The 22,019-nt window shown below is 38.4% G+C and overlaps 1 protein-coding gene across 1 annotated transcript in view; it reads left to right on the top strand.

The window, feature by feature from the left end:
* The window catches only part of STXBP5L (syntaxin binding protein 5 like), a 324,117-nt gene that overhangs the window by 110,524 nt on the left and 191,574 nt on the right, over window positions 1–22,019 (top strand). Inside the window, exon 8 of the mRNA XM_036744107.1 lies at window positions 14,791–14,914. Coding sequence (XP_036600002.1) covers window positions 14,791–14,914 — 124 coding nt within the window. The remainder of the gene's footprint in view (window positions 1–14,790; window positions 14,915–22,019) is intronic.

The following is a 22,019-nucleotide window of genomic DNA, read 5'->3' as shown; positions in this document are numbered from 1 at the left end:
AGTACTATGGAGTTCTTTTGGGAGAATCTAGTATTTCAGGACTTGGTGTAATCAGCATAATATCCTCCACAAACAGCAACAGTTGGAGGACCTCACAATCCAAATAGAATTCTTCCATTTGGACTATTCTATATATCTTCTATTCTCATAGCAAACACATTTACTGCCCATACATCTCGCTCTCTTGTGACTCCCTTGCTATTGATAATCAAAGGATCATCTAACAGAATTATCATTGCTGTTGCATCTTTCAAGGAATCTTACATGAGTTGCACAACTGAATCAAATATTTTGGGTTTTGTTTTGTCCTGTACACTGGTTTTTTTGTTTTGGATTTTGCTGTGTGCAGTGAGATTTTGTATTCTCCCAACCTTTCAAAAAATTTTGTGGCTGAAAAAATATAGTCACTGGTAAAACATCATTTGCAAAAGCCTCTCTGTTCATTCCTTATATGTTCTGCAGGGATATCATTCATGCAAGTATAGATCATTCTCATAAAAATTTTGTGTAGAGGGGAAAGTAGACAAAAATGAATAGGTAGCCTACAACCAGGTCCTTGACATAGTCTGTTTACTAGAGAGAGTCTCTGAGAAGAGTCTCTGAGATGGCATTTCACTAATTCTGACCTAATTTCCAGATTATTGTCTCCTTTAGATGTTGGAAACAGAAATATCCATAGTTTGGGATAAAGAGAAATAATCAATTATAGATAGGGAAATAAAAGAAAAAGGAATTGCTACCAAAACAGAACACATAGGAACAATATGCTTGTACACTGTAAGGTAGCATATTTAGTGCAGAGACCACTGGAGATGAGTTCAAGTTCCCACTTTACCATTTATCAGCTATGCCACCTTGGGCAAGCCACTTGAGCTCTTTGAACTTCAGAGTTTTTTTTTTAATTAAAATACTATTGATACCATTTTAAAAATATCACCTTCATTTCCAAATATATCTCTACCCCTCAGAGAGTCATCCCTTATATGTGTGTAGAGGGTGAGGAGATACTACTACCCTTGTGATGAACAATAAAAAAAGAAAAGGGTCAGCCCAACTACAAAGACACCAACTGAGTCTCAGTATACCCAGTGTTCCATTTTCAAGGCTCCCCTCTCAGCAAAGAAAGGAGGCATGTTTTCTCATCTCTTTTCTTTTTTTTGGGGGGGGGTGTGTGGTAAGTTTGGCATTTACCATTACAGTGTCCAGTTTCTTTTTGTTGTTGTTAATATTGTTGTTCTTTCCATTTACATTCCTGTTGTCATTATTTATATTACATCAGTTTATAGAAGTCTTCTTATGCTTCTCTGTATTTTTCATATTCATCATTTTTTATGGAACAGGAAAATTCCATTATATTCACATACCACAATTTATTGAGCCATTCCGCAGTTGATGGGCGATTGCTACCAGTTCTTTGCTACTAGGGAAAAAAATGCGGTTACAAATATTTTGGGCATATAGGACCTTTCTATCTTTGTCTTTCTTGGGGAATATACCTAGCAGTAGGAACCCTCAGATTCAGTTTTATCATTTATGAGATGGGAGTGATAATAACCAAACTATGCATTTTGTAGGATTGCTGCAATGAAATCCCTTTATAAACTGGAAAACGCTATGTAAATGTGAATTGCTATTATTGCCGAGAAATGACTACTCTTTAAGGGAAATACTGCCAGGAAAAGTATTTATGGGATGGAGGGAAGAAGGATTGAGGCTATTTTAGCAATTGCTCTCCATTTCAACTCAAGATGGAGAGAATATCAAAATAGCTCAAATCGCAAAATAGCCTAGCTGGCTTTCCAGAATATCTTCCTAATCCTAAATACCTTTCTTGTAGACTTTGAACAGGGAAGAGAATACACTGAAACTACTGAAAATGAAGTGAATTATTCTGAGCTGAAAACCTGAGAAAGTACGAGTTTGGGAATATCTATATTTTTTAATTGCTCATAAATTCTAAGGACTCTTAAAACTTCACATAAGACTATTTCAAGTGCAGGTGTAAGCACTATAAGAATCTTTTTCAGTGTTTTCTAGTTGCCTTGCCTCTATTCTAGGATTTCTTCAATGCATTCTTGTTAAGAAACCTCTATATCAAACTGTGTATTACATATGGCTAAATTATTTTCAAATATGTTTAGAAGATTGATGGTGAGTTGAGGGAGGAAGCAAAGCACCTTTTTTTTTTTGCAGGGGGGAAGGCAGGGCATTTGGGGTTAAGTGACTTGCCCAAGGTCACACAGCTAGTAAATGTGTCAAGTGTCTGAGGCCAGATTTGAATTCAGGTACTCCTGACTCCAAGGCCAATGCTCTACTCACTGTGCCACCTAGCTGCCCTGCAAAATACTTTTTAAAAAAGGCTTGGCAGGGCTAAAAGTTGGTAGTCTACTTAATGGGTGACTTTAAGCAATTATATGTAAATTAATTTTCACCATAATAGATTCAAAAATTATGAGATATGGCTACTGGCATCTGTTGTTATGATAGTAAAGTAACTTTTTCCTAATTGGTGAAAAAATGTCCAGTTATTGGCACCGGCAGGGTGTCATGTTCGTTCTGTTAGGATTTGTAGTGCAGTTTTAGCCATAAAGAATAACCCAAAGCTGACCCTGGTCTGTTCTGTCTGCCACAAAGAGAGTGTTGGGGCCTCGTGAGGTTGATGCCTTACTTTGATGAGACAAGTGGCTAGATAAAAATCCCACCTGTGGGAACCTTTTAGCCAAGAAACAGTTCTAGCAGCTGGAGAAGAGAGCTGGAGGAGGAAGCTAAAGCAGGATATTGTCATGATGCTCCTATCTCATCTCCCTGAAGAGCACAGCCTGGGAAGACCTCTGACCTTAGGAAATAAGAAAAAGTAAGTTAAAACTCAAGGCTTAATTAAGGATTAATAACAGTTTATATTAGTCAGCAGGCTACTCTGTGGTTATTACATGTTTTAAATTCATTTAAATCTTGCTTATATGGCATCTCTATACATACATATGTATTTTTTTTCTTTAGAGAGGCATTGCATAAGTCATATTGTTATAATATGGATGTGCTTTTATTTTTAAATGAATATTCACCTGTGGAAGTGTTTTATCTCTTAGATATCAGTTATTTGTACTTGGCATGCCAAGAAAAGTAACACCTGATTCAGGGGTATGCCTTACATATGCAACCAATTTTCTAATATTCCAGATCACATCCTTAAATTTTTATATAAATAAGGAAGTGTCATAGAGACTGATACTAGCAGCTAGAATTATTCATCTTAATTCTGAGGACTCCATGGGCCAAAGCAGAAGAGTTTCTTTAGTTGATCATACTTTGACCGAAGGATAGTTTGTAACAGTTGAGCATTTCTAATTGATTATCAATTTAAAAAGTTGAATTTGTAAACCTACTTCCTAGACCTTCAAGTAGGGATTATTAACTTTCTGTGTGTTGTGTGCCCTTTTGACAGTCTGATGAAGCCTATGGATCCCTTCTCAGAATATTTTTAAATGCATAAAATAAAATACAAAGGGCTACAAAGGAAACCAGATCTATCAAAAAGCACAGTTCTCAACATAGGTTTAAAAAATGTTGATGGACCCCAGGTGAAGAACCCCTGTTCTAGAGTCTAGTTAGTTTATCTTGTTACTATGCTTACAACGTGGATGCCTGCTTCCAGCTTATGGAAGTACCTATTAGGATAACAAAAGCACAGTAACTAGAGAAGAGTTTTGTCATCTAGAGCACCATTGGCAATTGTCATTAGACAAAAGAATCACATCAATGTATGCCCACTAAACAGACACACCTACTCTCACACACATAAAATAATTTGACAAAAACCAAATATGAAATTTTAAATAAATGTGAATATCACCAAAATGAAATTTAAGTAACACTGCATTATTTAATTATTATGCTATTTGATATATGGTGTCCCCTTTGAAACATAAGTTTGGTGAGAGCAAGCAAGGCTTGTGGTACAAAGCTGGGGAAGGGAGATCAGAGCAATTCTCTCAACTCTTCACTTAAAATCACTGAGGAAGCTTTTCCAGCAGCTCTGTGCTGTCTCTAGACATAGTTTACAAGGGGTAGATAGGCAGCCCAGGTCCCTAGGACTGCTGTGCATCATGACACTGAGAACAGTGGAGGAAGAAAAGAAGAAGGGAAGGGTGAGAAAGAGTGTGTGCCTTTACTGTGAATATTCCTGCAGAAGCCTTGCAGTAGAAGAGCAGGTGGTGGTGGCAGCAGAGTCAATGACCATATATCCCTGCCTTTCACCCTGAAGGAATTGGGAGAAGACAAAAAGAACCTCTTTTCTCTTCCCAGCCCTACTTGGGCCCTGCAGCCTAGTGGGGAGGTGTGGGGGTTGAGAAAGCTGAGAGGGGGTGATGGGTAATGGAGAGCATCCTCTGAAGAGCGCAAAGCCAACCGGCACACAGATTGTCCAGCATCTCATACAAGACGTGGGATTTTTTTTCAGTCTTTGTTGGGACTTCTCAATATAATATAATTTTTGTAATAGGTAAATCAGAGATCTTGAAAAACCAGTGGTGTGTAAAAGAGCCACATGTGGTTTGAATGCTGTAATCACTGGATTAGACTCTTTCTAATGGTTAAGTAAGAGAGGTAGAGATTTAAAGTGAATGATCTGAACATTTATGCTTTTTCTATTTAAAAAATATAAATAATAAAATACCATTCATTTATCAAACATTAAGTGCCTACTGTGTAGAATGCACTCTAAGGGATGGGCATTATTCCAAGTAGTGTTAATTATTCTTTATTAGCCGTGGATCACAGAAGTATAGATTAGTATCAGAAGATATCTTCAAGGTCTTATCCAACACCCTTATTTTACATGTGAGGAACTGAGACCCAGAGAAATTAAATGGCTTGAGAAAGGTCACACAAATGATAAGGAGAAGACATGGAATTTGAATCTAGAACTTCTGACTCAAAATCCAGTGGGATTTTTTTCACTGCATATGACAACTTAGCTGTGTATAATGCTATACAGTTTACAAAGCATTTTTGACATATATCACCTCATATTTTACTCAATTGTCTTATGGAGTTATTAGAGGTTAAAGGCTGGCCCATCCAGCTTAAGTCGGTCATCACTCCAAGTTGCTGTGCTCCTGTGGGTTTAATAATTCCCAGATTCTGGTACCCAATTCTCTGGGCCCCAACTTTGTCAAGGAGGAGCCTAGAGCCCCAACTGACAGACCTGAATCTTGCCTTCTGAAAAGGCCTGCTAGGAAATGAAATTTTTGGTTAGTCCCCTGCTTGCACCCCCAAAGAGGAAGCTTCAATATGAATTTAAAAAGAACTAAATCTTGTATCATGTGACAAACATCAGTTGGCCAGATCTTAGTGATTGAACCCTAACTGATTACTTCTAGAGGTAGGAAGCTCACTATTTCAGAGAAAGCACATTCCTTTATCGCATAGCTCTCATTATTAGAAAGTTCTTTCTTATGTGAAGACTAGATCTACTGCCTTATAACTTCTACTCACTGATCTTAGTTTGTTTCTCTGAAGCTACATGAACCAAGGCTAATTCCTGTTTCACAAGGCAGCCTTTCAGATATTTGGGGGAAATATGATCATGACTCCTCTGTGCCTTATCTTTTCTAGGATAAAAACAGAAATAAAAACTATAGCAAGATTTAGAAAGAAATACAACACCTAAGTAAAAACAGTAACTCTTTTCACTAACCTTTGCTTATAATCATTGACTATTTAATTTTCTCCCTTCCTGGGTATGCTCGTTGGGGATGATACCTCTTTTAGGCTTGCTTTAGCTCATCTTTACATTGAAAGCTCCCTTGAGATGGACTTCTATCAAGTAAGGCATGTGCCCCTTATTAGAGCAAAATTTTACCTCTTCAGCTCTTTTCATTAGAGTATAGAATTCAGTCATGGTATCATTTTCAACCTTTATGATCAGAACAAAAAAAAACTTCTGCCTCCAAACAATCAGTAAGTAAACATAAGCATCTACTACGTACCAGTCATTGTGCTAGACACTAACAATAAAAATACAAAGAACAAAACCATCCCTTTGCTCAAGGACCTTATATTCTGAAGGAAAAGAAATACATGTCAGTGTGTGTGGAATACATCCAAAGAGAATAAATGAAGGTAGTTAGGAAGGGTACTAACAGTTGTGGGGCATCGCGAAGGTCTTCACGTAGAAAGTGGTACATATATATTCCTTATCTAAACAGAAAAAAAATAACAAGATGGGGGGAGATTCCAAACACTTAATCTGTGCCAGGCAAATAGTATCTCATTTGATCCTCACAACAACCCTGAGACGTAGGTGTTGTTGTGATTCCCATTTTACAGTTAAGGAAACTGAGGCAGATAGTTGTTCAAGTGACTTGCCCAGGGTTGTACAACTAATAGGTGTCTGAGGCTGGATTTGAACTAAGGTCTTGAGTCCAGACCTAGTATTCTATCTTCTTTGCCACCTACCTGCCTCAAAACAACAACAACAACAACAACAACAACAACAACACACACACACACACACACACAAACCATGGAGTTCATGCAGGCTTTTTTTTTCTGCACTGAAGCTTCCTAGATAGAAACCCTAGATAGAAACATGAATGACTAACTTACTAATGGAGTATAACTCCCACTGCATTCTCTTAATTCGAAGTTTTATTGCATATTTCAATTAGTTGCCACCATCCAACATCATCTTCCCCTTACTGAATCAGGTTCTTGAGCTCTGCCATAGAAGAAAGCAGTATAGTAATTCTAATTTGACCTTCTGTAGCAGAATTTTGAGACAGGAGTCGTTTGATGTTAGAATATGATTCCCAGTTATATTGCTGAATATGGGCACCAACAAGACAGAACTGATTCAAATAAAATCAGGACTACAAAGACACCATAGATCCAGGAAGTCATTTAGGGAGTCACAGCTAAGGGAGGTCAGCTAAGCATAGGTACAATAACTACAGGTAAGTACACAAGCTATAACCATTTGAGAGATGAGCAGATTAATAAGGAGTGTTGGTAAACCCAGTTGCTTTGGTGACTACAGGGAGGGAGAGACGGTCTTCGATGTGAACCTTTCCCCTGATTGAAGTAGGAATGGATGACCAAATTTTCAGGGAAAATTTTACAAAGATATGTACATTCATGTACAGGATAATGAAAAAAGTGGGAAGAGGGAAAGGAAAAGTAAGAGGTATAAAATGGGATATGGCAGTAAACAATTTTTCATTCATTCTTTTGGTAATTTTTCTAGTACAATTCCCACAATGGATATTTCAAACCTATAAATCTCTCAATTCCCCAACCCATAGAAGCCTATCCTTTGTTTTCAAGAGAGAGAATCATAGAATTTTAGAGTCTGATGACAACTCCAAGGTCTTCTAGTCCAACACCTTCACTTTCCACATGAAACCCAGTGAGATCAGATGACTTAAGAATAGACAGTGATTTATTGGAACCTAGGCATAAAAGAATGGTCAAGTCTCCTGATTTTTAGTCCAGTGCATTTTCTACCAGGCACCTTATCTAGGTGTATTCATATTTCTGCTTCCATCTTATCTTTTCCTTAAGTAATATAAAAAGTTCCCTTTTCAGGGTTAATCCTTTCCCCTTTGCTCTTGATTTCACTTTCCCCTGACTCCTAACCAATCTTACCCATTTATCTCCTAATTTCTCCCTCTTTCCTCTTAGTTCCCTTATCCTCTGCCTTCAAGCTAGATAAGTCTCACCTCTGTGGGGGAAAATACACAAAAATCTTTTAACCTAACCAATGGCACATTCTATATTGCACTGTATTTTTTCCTACCTTTCATGACCAAAGTTCTCAAGTCAGTGGTCTATACCTGATGCCTTTGTTTCCATTTGATTTTTTCCTAATCCCTTTCAATTAGTCTATTTTCCTAATTCCCTGAAAACTCAGTCTTAAAAGCTACCTTATTGCCTAATCCATTGACCTTTTCCTCCATCTTTCTTCTCTGTTATTTTTTACATTGTTGAATGTTCTCTTCCTTCAACTCAGTGACTCTATACTATTTTGACTCTCATTCTATTTATTCTTTCCCCAGTCTTTTTTTTCCTTCCTCTTCCTACCTCAGTTCAGTACTTAGCCTTCTGCTCCCTGTTTTTTTTTCCTATTTAAGTCCTACAATTGCCAGCAGATACTCATAGTCCATAGGATACAAAACAGAATGAAGATCAAACGTCTTTAATTAGGCTATGTAAAGTAGATACACTACTTCAAGACAAACAAATACAATAGCTATCCAGGGAATATAATGAAAGTTAGGGTGAAGAACGATGGCCTTAAATTGTAGATTTGCTAGGAATCCTAGCTTTTATCTTTGTGTATTCGTTCCTTTTTTTGACACAACAGCATGAGCAGATTCTGCACCTGTGCTAGCCCTCAGATAATTGGTATTTGTACCCAAATGTTTTCATGGCTTAAACTATTGAAGTCATTTGCTGTTCAGTCATTTTTTTAAGTTGTGTCTGACTCTACTTGACCCTGTTTGGAGTTTTCTTGGCAAAGATACTGGAGTGGTTTGCCATTTTCTTCTCCGGCTCATTTTACAGATGAGGAAACTGAGGCAAACAGGATTAATTGACACCCAGGGTCACACAGCTAGCAAGTGTCTGAGACCTGATTTGAACTCAAGAAAATGAATTCCTGATTCCAGACACAGCAGTCTATCCACTGAGTTACCTTGCTGCCTGTTGAAGTCATTGATATCTCCTAAATCTATAAAACTTATTTTGACTTCTCACCCACCTGCCAATTCCATACAAATATCCTACCCAAAATGGATCACATTATCTTCTCTTAAAAAAAAAACAAAAACAAGGCTTGGGGCAGCTAGGTGGCGCAGTGAGTAGAGCAATGGCCCTGGAGTCAGGAGGACCTGAGTTCAAATCTGGCCTCAGACACTTGACATACTAGCTGTGTGACCTTGGTCAAGTCACTTAACCCCAATTGCCCTGTCTTCCTCCCTCCAAAAAAATAAAAAGAAGGCTCTCCTTCTTAACTTCATTGATTGTTAGTGGCAGTGATATTCTTCCAGTTACCTAGAGTTAGCAGCTACAGATTCTCACAGATACTCAGAGGCTCAGGAGTTCAAGGATATGCAAAATGTTAATAATTTGGCCTTGTAACCACCTATTCACAGCCATTGTAGGTTCCAGACCTCTAGTTGAGATACCTTAGCAAAAACAGATCCTAGGCCCTTAGCAATCTGGATGTAGCCTTCCTTGTGGTGTAGGAGTACAAGGGCCTCTGACCTGCTATTACTGAAGTAACTGTTCTGAATGTCTGAAGCCTCTGAAAACTGCTAATTGGTGATCATAGATCCAAACTGTTAGCATTCTGCCCACCCCTGCACTCTGGAGCCCCAGATTATCTCTATTTCTAAGCTGTGATCTGTAAGAATTCCCAGATCCTGATGCCAGGTAACTGGAAGAACATTAGTGCCACTAACAGTCAGTACAGGTGGGATGGGATGCTGTTTGGGGCTTTTTAATAAGCATCAAGAAAGGGTTTGAGTTTCTCTGGCCCATCATCCTACTTCCTAGAAAAGCTTCTGACATAGTGTTCTTTGCAGGTGATATTACAACTAAAACACTTAGGCAAGATCCTAGACCCGCAGTGTTTGTGTTCTGCTGGGTCAGAGTCTTAGTCACCATATAAACCTTGGAGCTTGTTCTATCCTTGTTTTCCTTGAGGAAAACAGGGATTAGGTGAGTTTCTTAGTCTGTGTTGGGAGATATTGGGTGAGAAAGAGCTGGGGAAGGTACCCTGAAAGCTGGTCAGTTGTAATGGGTCCTTGATATTATATTGGTCTCTGATGAGGAGTGGCCCAAGACCAGGCTAATTAAGCTCTTCTAAACGTTGCCTCTTTTCTCTTTCTCCACTAGTGAGATTTCCCTCTTCTATCACTCATGTTATTTATTCCCTTTGTCTAGAGTGCCTCGCTCTCCACTTAGGCAGATCTGACCTATCCTTTACGGACCAGCTCATATCCCATTCCTTTCATAAATCCTGTCCTGCTTCTTTATTCTTCTTTGCCTTCTCTGGATTCCTTCCTATAAATTTAACGTTTATATCACCCAATTTAACTCCCTTATATACTGCATTTCTCTGTTATTGCATTTATCTCACCAGCTAAATGTCATATTTCTAGAAGAAAGGGTTAATGTTTTATATTTCTTTTGTATTCCCCCCACAGCACCTAAGATAGTGTTGAGCCTACAACTGGTGCTCAGTATATATGTAACTGGCCCTGTTGCTGTTGAGGAACACTTAGATTTCATCAAATACATAGTCATGGAGTGAATCTCTCAACAGATGCTATAGGTTAAAGAAGAGAAGCTTGCTCTAAAGTGTACTTAAATTTGGTGTGTTGGAATAGAACTAACAAGTGCTTAGTAGTAATTATAAATCTTAGTGGGATTCTAAATCTGGACCAGCAAAACTCTACATCTTATTTTCAGGACTCTTCCTTCTGAATAGCATGTCATCTATTTTTATAGGAATACATTTTTTATAGTAGCAATGTTGTATACTAGAAAGGACATTGGAGGAGGAGTGAAAATGTCAGCAACTTGTTCAACATGGCAGTGAAAGACAAGATTTGCCAAAAAAGAGAAACTAGGCACAAAGAGAAGGAAAGACGTCTCCAACAAATGATAGAAGAAGGGTCAGGGACTCAGCAGCAGCAAAGAGGGGAGAGTGAGAGGAAATCTGCACCCAAGAGACAACTATTGTCTTCTGAGGGAATACACTGAAAAAGAACAGTGCCTGTGATGTTGTATAGAGAATATTTAAGAATACCTTGAAGGACTCAGAAAACTTTTGTGTCATTTGATGGGCTTGGTCCTTCTAGTGTTTTAACATGGGGCCAACTGGATACATCTCCTACTTATGGAGCCTCTCAGCAAGTAGCCAGGCCCTATAGTGACTGATAAGCTACCAGGATTATCAAATGCTGTGTGTGTGAGTGTGTGTGTGTGTGTGTGTGTGTGTATGTGTGTGTGTCCAGATCTGTGATTGTAATAGTGTGGGGAGCTCTCAGTATGAAAACATCCTCCATTGATGCAGTTTGACAATTCATCTCTAACTTATAATTTATAACTTATAATTTCAGAGACTTCCCTAGAGGGGGTTAAGAGACCTCTCTATTCATAACTACTCCCCAATATTAGTTATTAGGAGCAAAGCAATTTGAGGCAGAGTAGGATCTATCCTGAATGTTGGTGATCTTTATACTAGTCTTATTTCAGAAGAATTCAGTGACATTGTGGTGTGTTATAATAGCAGGGCCTCTTGGAAGGCAGAGAGGTACAACAGGAAAAAAACCCCACTAGAGTTGGAGTGAGAGGGTCTAAATTCAAAGCCTGGCTTTGCTATTTACCACCTGGGTGACCTTGGGCAAGTCAGAAGTCATCCGGGCCTAGTTTTCCTTGTATGAAAAGATCTAAAGTCACTTTTAGCTCTAAATCTATGATCCTGTGATTTTTGGTTTAGGAGATAAGATCTGAATAACACATCCCTGCCATGGCATGGTCTCAGAGTCCCATCTTTCTTATTTCTTCCTGTATAAGCAGCAGTAACTTTTTGGCAAATGTCCTTCCATAGGGTTTGGAGACCAGAGCGATTGTCCTGTCTATTCTTGTTGGGGATGATGAGGACCTCATAGGTGGAGAGTCTCTTATTGTTCGAATTATCTGTGGATTATGGGAGCAAGCTGGAATGTGATAGGAGGTCCTCAAGTCACAAAACAATAAGACTTTGATGTAAAACCTCTGAGCTCTAATTCCTGGCATCTGCTTCACAGTATTGGTTTGAGACTTTCCCTCAGGATTTGACTACAAAGAGAGTCTGTGACACAAAAGACCTATATTCCTGGTCCTGGTACTTACATTATTTTTACTGAAAGAAAAAGGTGGGGGATAACCCTTTCACATTAATTTTTAACTCAGTAACTTTGTATTATTTTTCAGCACACGTATTGCTATATCTGAGTCTTTCTCCTTTCAAAGAGCTCTCATCTGGAGGGTGTGGCCTTTGTTTAGATCAAAATGGTACATCAACCATCTAAAATCCTCAGGGATTAAGCCATTTTAGATAGCCAAATGGTCTGACTAACAGAATGTTTACTCCTTTAAGCACCAGAAATGTACTAGAACAATTTTAAATGGAAATTTTTTTAAAGGAATATTACACACTTCCATGTTATTTTAAATGAAGTACACTAAGCATAGTGTCACCTTTTATTGATGATTCAGTATCATTACTGTGAACTTCAGTTATAATATTGTGATTTTTATACCTTGATACCCATTGAGCTTTCCAGGTCTTTGGACCTACTCTAAATGGCTCCAACTGCCATATTTTTTTTAGTATTTTTGTCTGTTCTGTGTACTTTTTTTCTGTCTCCTTCCTTGTTTTCAAACTGTAAACTATCACCCCTTATTGCTGTCAGGACACCTGCACATAACAGCCCCTCTACTCCCTTCTAATCTGCGATTTATTGCTTCTAATCAGCAATAGACTGAGACACTAGAAAAACTGATTTATGAGAATTAGTCATTCAGTCAGTTAATAAGTGCCTAATGTATTCTAGGAATTGTGCCAAGCACTAGGGATGCAAAGAAAGATAAAAACAAAGTACCTGTCCTTAAGAATCTCATATTCTGACAAAAGAGATAGCATGCAAGCAACTCTTTACTTACAATATATGTAGTATTAATGGGAGGTACCTTTAGAAGGAAAAAACTAGCAGTGTGTGGAGTGGGGTAGGGGTGGTGATGGGAAACGTCTCTTGCAGAAGGTAGGATTTGAGCTCAGTCTTGAAGGAAGGTAAGAGGCGGAGGAAGGAAGAAGAGCATCCCAGGCTTGGGGAACAGCCAGTAAAACAACTTGGGGTGAGAACATAGAATTTTGTGTTCAAGAAAGAAGAAGTCCATTGTCACTGAATTGTAGAATATGTGAAGGGGAATAAAGAAGAAGAAGACTAGAAAGGTTTGAAGGGGCTGGGTTGTGGGGGGCTTGAAAAAGCAAACAGAAGATTTTATATTTGATCGTGGAGGCAATAGGGAGTCAGTCAATGGAGTTTTGGGGAGAGGAGGATAAATGACTTTGTCAAACCTACTCTTTAGGAAGATCTCTTTGGCAGTGGAATAGAAGATTAACTAGAGTAGGAAGACTTGAGGCAATGAAATCAATCAACCAGAAAACTATTTAAGAGTCTAGACATGAAATAATGAGGGCCTGCACCAGAATGACTGTGAGTTGTGAGAGTGTGTGTGTGTGTGTGTGTGTGTGTGTGTGTGTATGAGACATGTTCTGAAGGTAGAAACAACAATAATTTACGTATGTGGGGTCATTGCAAGTAAGGAGTCAGTGGGTTTGCAAGCTTGGGCACCTGAAAAGTTGAACATGCCCTTGCCCTCCATAGTCATAGAGAAGTTGGGAAGAAGGGAAAGCTTGAGGGGAAAGACAGTGGATTCTGTTTTGGATTTGCTGCGTTTAGGATATCCATGGGACATCCAGTTCAAAGGTATCAAACGGGCTGTTGGTAATATGAGATTGTAGATCAAGAGAAAGGTTGGATAAATAGGGATGAGAATCATCTAGATGGAAATGATAATTGAACCCATGGGAGCTGTTGAGATCACCAAGTGAAATAGTATAGAGAAAAAAGAGAGTCCAGAATAGTGAATAAGTTTAACAGTGACAGTCTGAAGCAATCTTTAGTGAATGAAGTCTAGGGAATTTATTGCATGTATTTTATAACATCCATTTTGGTGCCTCAGAATCCATTTTTACTTCATTCCTAGTTCTCATCAGTGCTCTATATAGATGAGGTTGCTGAATAGCAGAATTGCATACAGAGGAGATACTACTGTATAGAGTGATCCAAAAGTCTGAGTACAGTTTTATGCTATTAAAGCTGGAAGTCTTTTGGGACACCCTGAGTAATATTTCATGGATCAATTCTATATGTTGTCATATCATTGTCCTGTGACTCCAGTTTTTCTCATCTGCTCTGTCAATCAGTAACTAGGTTTTAAGTTCCTAGAAGGCAAGAGTGGTTTTTAACCCAATTTGGTAGAATAAAACTGGCACTCCATAAATATTTATTGATGAATACATCTTCTCATGTGCCATAATATCCACACTATACTTCACACTCTAGTTTTCCAAACTCATAAGTTTGTTTTACATATGAGATTATAAGCTGATACTGCCCTCCAGGAGCTCCCCAAAATACAACAGGCCTTTTATAATAACAATACAAGCTGATGTTTATTTGATGCTTTTAATTTACACAAATAATTTTACAGATATTATCCCTTTTGATCATCACAACAAACCTGTGAAGTAGGAAATACAGATATTATCTCCACTTTACAGATGAGGTTCATAGGTTCATAGACTTAGAACTACGTCAAAGAGGTAAAGTGATTTGCTTATGGTCATAAAGCTCAAGAGTCACAGGTGAGATTCAAAGCCAGCTTTCTTCTGTTTCCAAGTCCATCATTCCTCTCACCATAGCAGATAGCCTCCAAGAGGTACAAAGAAAATCCTTCTGCTGCTATTCCAATAGAAGAGGAAAGTTGATTATCCTACCCCTTCACAAAAATATAAAGGACTTTTCTCTGAAGATTTCTGATAATCTGGCCTTAGACCTAAGAGTTAGAAAACCACAATACAAAATTTTTACATACTTTGTACAGTTTTCCCCCCTCAGGATAATTTGCCTTTGTAACCTGTTTGTTTACTCTTAACTGTTATTTCATTAGGCTATTCATTCAATTGATTGGCATCATGAGGGCAAACAGTTCATGTGCAGCCATTCAGATGGCAGCTTGACTCTGTGGAACCTGAAAAGTCCAAGCCGTCCTTTCCAGACCACAATTCCACATGGTAAGACGATGCTTTCAAAGGAAATAAATGTTGATATTCACTGCTTAAGGTGGAGTGGAAAGAGGTGGTGTCAGTCCTTAAGGTTAAAGGAGTGACAGTTTTCCAAGTAACTTTCTTTCCCCTCTCTCACTTCTAAAGACTCAAGGGTTGCTCCCAAGTGTCAAGAGCATTTTTTCAACCTTCCTTCCCCCTGCCCTCCCCCTCTCTCCTGTTCCACACCAGATGAACTTACTGCTTCTACGTGTAGTAGCCAAGTTTCCTCAACTGGAGAGGTTGACAGTGAGTGGCTGATGTATCTAGGAGTCATTGTTAGTGCTGAATGAAACAGTGTCCACAGAACGAACCTGTTCTTAGTGGCTGGCTTTATCAGTGGGAGAACAATCTGGTCTTAAAGCCATTTGAAAATGTCTCATGTTACTGCTGCCATTCACCTGGCACCTCCTTTGTCCTGTTTTCTCTCTTTCTCTGCTCTCTTTGTGGAATGTTCTCCAGATAGCCCTGTTGTGTCTTGTGAAGTTTATTAAGTGCATTTCAATTACCGTCTCTCATGATTAAGGTTATCTCTATCTTTTAATGAGACATACAATAATATATAGCATGTACCACAGAAAATTTTTGTGCAGATTGAGATATACCTATTCACAAGACCTGACCAGCTCAATGAGACTGCATCAATACTAATAGGAACCCTATCTAATAATGTTACTTTTCAAAAGCTTTGCTATATCTATATGCTTTAGCCATTGCTTGTAAACTTAAATGGGCAATGTTATTTGTAACTGATGCAGCTTCTTGGTTCTATGCATTCATTGTACAGAAAACCACATGTGAAATATATATTTTGATACTGATCTTAGTTTTCCAGTCTTAGGCCTGATCAAATTTTATGAAATACGTTGGTAAGCTCTACATATATAAGAGAGATATTCTGCAGGGCAGCTACTAGAAAAGATAACAGAGAACTTCGAGCAACTATGTGGAGCAGAAAGAATTTTGCTGTAACCTGCATGGAATATGTCAGAGGCCTTCTAACTCTGTGTTTTTTAAAAATTATTGAGGACCCAAAGTTTTTGTTATGTGGGATACATCTATTGATAGTTACCATGTCAGAAATCAAAATATCTTAGTATTATATGAAAAAGTTTTGACCTCCTGGACCCCATGAAAGGGCCTTAGGGATTACTCAGGATTACTGGACCATACTTTGAGAACCACTGGAATCCATATAATCATACTTCTGCATCATCCAAGTGATTGTTATACATGTAAAAAGTATGTAGGCTGATTCTCCAACCTGGAAGAAAAGGTGAAGTGTTTTGAGGAATGCCTCTCCACTTTCCAGATTGTCAGGAAGAATAATGTGTTTCTTTTTAAAAAAAAAAATTGAAAGGATACAGTGTGCAAACAAAGAAGAAAAAGGATCAGAAGAGACAGAAGTAGTTTGGAGGGTGGAGTGTGGTCAGAGAGGAGAAAGGAGAGAAGGATCACTGGACAGTGGGAACTAAGCCATAGTTACTTTTCCTCCAAGATGTAATAAAGTAGATCCACAGGTGATGTCAGGTAAAAGATCTTGCATTAAAGTTAGAGGAAGAAGAAAGGAGTAATGAAGTTTGAAAATTCCTTGCTGAGGAGGACTGAGGTAGCTATTTGTAACTCTGATGTTAGTTATAAGATTGAAGTCTGCCATCATTCTGGGGCATGCATGTATCAAGGATGTGACAGAACACCTCCCAAGATTCATGAAACTTGACAAATATTACCAATTTATTGTGCTTCAGATGGTCACATATTATACTGCTAAAAAACATCTGGAAAGTACTACTCAAGACTGTGAAGTCTTGGCCAAGAAACAGAAGGGTGGTATTTTCATCAGTGCTGCCAGCCCAAAGCAAAGGGTTCAAAAGAGAGAAGCAGATTGAATAATGGAATAGCTGGTTAATAAGATGGTATTTGAGAATGGGATTTGGATTTCTGGACCACAGCTTAAAATATAGGAATAACAAGCTCCTTCTGGCTGGTGATAAAGTGATCCTAACAAGGGATGGTAAAATATTTGCCTAGTCTCATAATCAATTCACAAGGACTTTAAGCTGCAAAAGGAGAGAAATAAATAAAACTATGTATGTATGTCCACCAAGCTAGATATCATAGAGAATAGCTGCAATGTAGGAAGAAGAGTAGCAGTAGAGGTATCTAGGAATTAAACCAAAATCCTACAAAGGAGCAAGCAATAAAATTCATGGCCTCAGTTGTCTATATGTACACAAATGCAAACCATGTGGGTAACAAAAAGGTGAACAAGGAGATCTTAACACAAGAAGGCAAATTTAGTATCTTAGGCATCACTCAAACTTGATGGGACAAGCCTAGTGTCTAGAATATGTTTTGGATTTTTTGGTCCAGACTTGTGGTTTTAGCACTGTGAAGAAGTCCTGGTATGGAAACTCCCTCCACTGATGGATATTTGTAATATTTCTATTACTTGTAGTCTTAGACAGTTGCTTGGGACACGAAACAGTTAAGTGGCTTGCCTATGCATGAGAAGCAAGATTTGAATCCAAGTTTTTTTCATTTCAAAGCTAGCCATCTGTCCACTATACCACATTGTCATGTTAGAAAGGAAAAGGACAATGAGTAGCGAATAGCATCATGTATTAAGAAAATATGCACATAAGAGGAAATCAAGAACCAGAGGTGGGAAGGATTTAGGTAAAGATTAACAAAGGCAGAAACAGAACAAAGTATATCCATGCACTACAGATCCCATTTACCAAATAAAAGAAGGAAAGAAAAAAGGAAGGAAGGAAGGAGGAAGGAAGAAAAGGAGTTTGGAACAGAAACATACTACAGTAGTGAGGTGGAGGGGGGATTCAATTATCTGGACATCGGCTAGAGTACTTTCTTTGCTACAGAAAAGCAGCTAATAATTTCTTAACATTCCTTAATGGTTTCATCCTTTAAAAGGCAAAAGAACCAATAAGGCACAGTGCTATTCGGTACCAGATTTTACCAGTAAGGAGGACTGATTGTTGGGGTATAAATGATAAGATGAAGTGACCAATCTACTTTCGAATTTGTGGTAGAGAAGGAGAGGAAAGATAAGAATGATCCAACATGAAGTCTAGATTTGGGTAGACCAGGTCTTGAGGGATTAAAAAAAGAAAGCATGATAGGATGAACTATGATATGTTGAACATCTACAAGGACAGTCAACCTATGAGGAATTACAAGTTCTCAAGAATGAAATTTTGAAAACAGATAAACTCTTCAGAGGGGCATCAAAGACCAGAAAGAGCACTAGTTTGGAAGTCACAGAATTTAGGTTCAAATCCTGCCTGTGTCACTGCCTCAGTTGTAAAAGGAGGTAGTTGGACTAGATTGCCCCTAAGAGCCCTTCTAGTTTCAGGTCCATGATTCTGTGATCAGAAGGAAAAGGTAGAGTTGTATAAAGAGATCAGTTGGATCACAAGGAATTTGCCAGTCAATCTACATTTAGTTGAGTACTCGGCTGGTCATTGATTTGTGTTTATTTCGGCTTCCCTGAAAAGATTCTGAGAGATGGCTATTCACAGTGCAGTTGAGTTGATGCTGGATGGCATCTCCATGGTAATACTGGGTTGCATACAGATTTTTGAAATGAGGTCAGGTAATAGAGTATGAACCCAAGTATCTGGCACAATTCAGTGAGAACAGTATCAGGAATGCTAACCTTGAGAAAGGTGCTAAAAAGACTTGTGGGTGGAGCATGGTATATTTTATCTCTTCAAATGTTTAAAAGTCTGTAATGTAGAAGAGAGAAAACCCTATTTACTTACAGGAAGGAGAGATTTTGGTTGAATGTAAAAAGAACCTTCAGTACCACTAAAGCTATCCCAAAGTGGAAAGTGGAAGCCAGATGACCACTTGTTAGGGCTATTATAAAGGGGTTCCTTATTTCAGTATAGATTGGATAGAATAACCTCTGAAATCCCACCTCTAGTTTCTATGATTCTAAGTGTTTTGTAATCCATTTCAAAATTTTGACTTTCGCCTGCTGAGCAGTGTTTCTTCTTCAGTGGTAGCATTGTGAGAAATGAGCTGCCATAATAATGAAATCCATGATTTTCAGTAGTGTGAGCATTTCAGGGTGACAGGTGCTATATATGTTATCTGAGCAGCACTCTAGGCAGACCTCTGTCTTTATAGTTCTGACAGACCAAAGCAAAATGCAGCCTTTGCAAACTGGTTTGACAGCTGTTGTACATCATTCTAATTACAATCCACAAGTGTGCAGTCATCAAGTTATGGAGGATCTACAGCACTTGATATTAGCATTTCGCTTTTGCTCTGTGTGTCTCAGAATGAGCCCAGTCTTATCTGACTCAGAATTCGATGTTAATATCCAAATCACAGTTCAGAACGCAATGATACATTGCTGAAAGTAGATAAACAGCAATCGTGCAAGAATGTTGCTTTTGTGATGCTGTTATTCACAGAAAAGGAATTTGATATCACTTCTATACACGGCAGCTTTTGCTGTCATTCTTTTATGGAACGAAAAAATGTTTATTGACTTCTCTAGACAATCTTTCACAATAATGTGCCAACTTGATTAACAGAACAAAATGCATTGATTATTTCTGTGAACATAATATATAAATCACAATGTTATTCTTGGCACATGTCCTGAAACTAAGGAAGAATTTCATTTATGCCATTCTGTAATTGATAATAAAGTCATACTGATCTTCCTTCAGATAAAGCACCTTTGTCAGAGGTACACATAGCTAATTTGTTAAATAGGATGCCAGTATGTTTTATTCTCACAGCAGCAAAGGCTAATGTGCTAATGGTTATCACAGCATGCACAATCCTTTTTATGAGCATTCAGTTGATTGCTCTTGGAAATTCTGTGAGAATGCCAATATTGGTTAAATAGATGCTAAAAATTTATAGAAATCTGTGAAACTGCCAACAATAGTAGGTATAGAACTGGGTTATAGTTATTTATAGTGAAAAGATGGCATTGGTTGTGACATTAAGTGCTACACTCATTATATTATGGAATGATAGGGGTAAAAAAGGAAAGTTAAAGGTTGATGGTTAAGCAGGTCATTGCTTTATGATTTCTGAAGAATAAAGTACCATCTTTAATAAATAGCAGTGTAATCTTTATAATAGTTGTATGGAGGTCACTTTAAAGATGTCATAAAGGCACTTCGAGCAAGACAGTGATGTGATAGGATCTATAAGAACCCTGAACACAAATATTCCATTAGAGCTCTAAAAATGCACCAGAAAGAATGATGATAGAGAAAACAAAAGACAAATGCTACAAAATTCTCTATAAAGACCAAAACTGTGCAATAAGACTTCCAGATACCTGCAAAGCTTTAAGCACAGACAAGCCATGATTATGAGACTATGATTAAATGTAGTAGGATCTCAGCAGTTGTATGGTTTGTCCTCTGTTCTCGAAGAGGACCATGACATCAGGGAGATAATGACATCACTTGTAATTGACTTTGATTTGAGTGAGAGAAAGCTGTGCAAAGTCACCAGCATCACTTTCTCCTCCAGAGCTATCTGGGTACAGTGGCCAGATATCAATCAAGATGAGACAGCCCAGGATGCAGTGGGAAACCTTGGCTCTTTTAAGCTAAGGTCCTTCTAGGTTCTCACTTTGAGTGAGGCAAGACCCATTCAGTGGGTCTTGGGAATAGACCTCTTTAAGAAGTGATTTAATAAAAAAAATCAAACTGGGAGGGGAAGACCCTCAGGGTTGTTGACCAAATGAGGAACTAGTTACTATCTACATTCACTCTGAGCCAGGAGGGCCCAAAAAATAACCATTAAGTAGTATTTGGGCAGGGACCCATTGTTGTCCAATCAGTGATATCCAGAGTGAACTGTGTTTAAGGCTTGGTGTTTGAGAAAGAAATCTAGCCAGGAAGCCCCAAATTAACCAGGTTGCTTTCAGCCATCAAAATTTACCCTCCTTTGGGCAGAACACCCTCAGGTAAGAGAAGAGAAAGGGAGAAGATAGGAGAGCAGAAGAGAGGATGAGCTGAGTTGCCTAACTGGAACTAGAGAGCCAGACCACCACCTAGAGTCATGCCCATACAGCCAGCACTGATGTCACAGGAGAACATAGGCCAAATCAACACCTAAACAGCAATAGTGCTCAAGTAGCCTCTCCATGAGCCATGGCCAGACCAGCTCCTGGGCACCCCATGCCCAACCTACAGTAAGAGAAGGGGCCAGGACAGCACCTTAAGTCTTGAAGGAGGCTTGCTTCCAGTACAGGTGGCAACACTCAGGCCTGCTAGAGTCAAAGCAAGGGACAGAGCCACAGTTTGGTATTTGGTATTATGCAAATAGAAGGGGACAGAAACAGAAGCTGCTGAAGACAAACCATAAGTTAAACTACTAGAAAACTGAGTCAAAACCTGGGGATTCCTGCGAAAAGTAAGACCTAGTTTTAGCTATTCCTTCTAGGAACAAGCAAGACCCATCTACCCTACCCAAGAATATGGAAGGGAGCAGATTCTTACCCAGTGACAAAGTCCCAATCCAGAAATCGAGGCTCAAGATACAGGAAAAAGAAAAAACCCCAGGAAGAAATAGTATGGATTAAGAAAAGCCCAAGAGGTAAATCCAGAGGACTGAAGCAAGAGGGGCAAAATGTAATCTTAGATTAAATGAGGGCTGTGGAGGAAAGAATAGGAAGGAGAATTAAAACTTAGAATTGGAAGTAGTAAACCTTATTCAAAAATGAATTCCTGAAAAATTAGAATGAAATAAATAGAAAATATTGATTTCATAAAACAGCATATATTGAGAACAAAATAAAGCTTAGGAAAAAACAGAACAAAATGTAAAATATATTTTCAAAAATGATTTTTGAGTGACCTGGAAAAGAAGCCATGGAGAAATAATCAAGAATAATTGGACTCGCAAACCATTAACTCCCTCTCCCCACCAACCCCCGCCAAAAAAATAATCCTGGATACTGTATGTCAAGAAATCATTAAAAAAAATTGCCCAGGTCAATTAAAACTATAGAAAATTGTGAAACTAGGAAAAATCTAGTGATCACTTTCTGAAAGAAACTGTCAAATGAGAA

The sequence above is a fragment of the Trichosurus vulpecula genome, chromosome 2 (assembly GCF_011100635.1).
Source record: "Trichosurus vulpecula isolate mTriVul1 chromosome 2, mTriVul1.pri, whole genome shotgun sequence".
NCBI classification, from domain to species: domain Eukaryota; kingdom Metazoa; phylum Chordata; class Mammalia; order Diprotodontia; family Phalangeridae; genus Trichosurus; species Trichosurus vulpecula.
The sequence above is the reverse complement of the archived record's forward strand: the minus strand, read 5'-3'. Positions and strand labels throughout refer to the sequence as shown.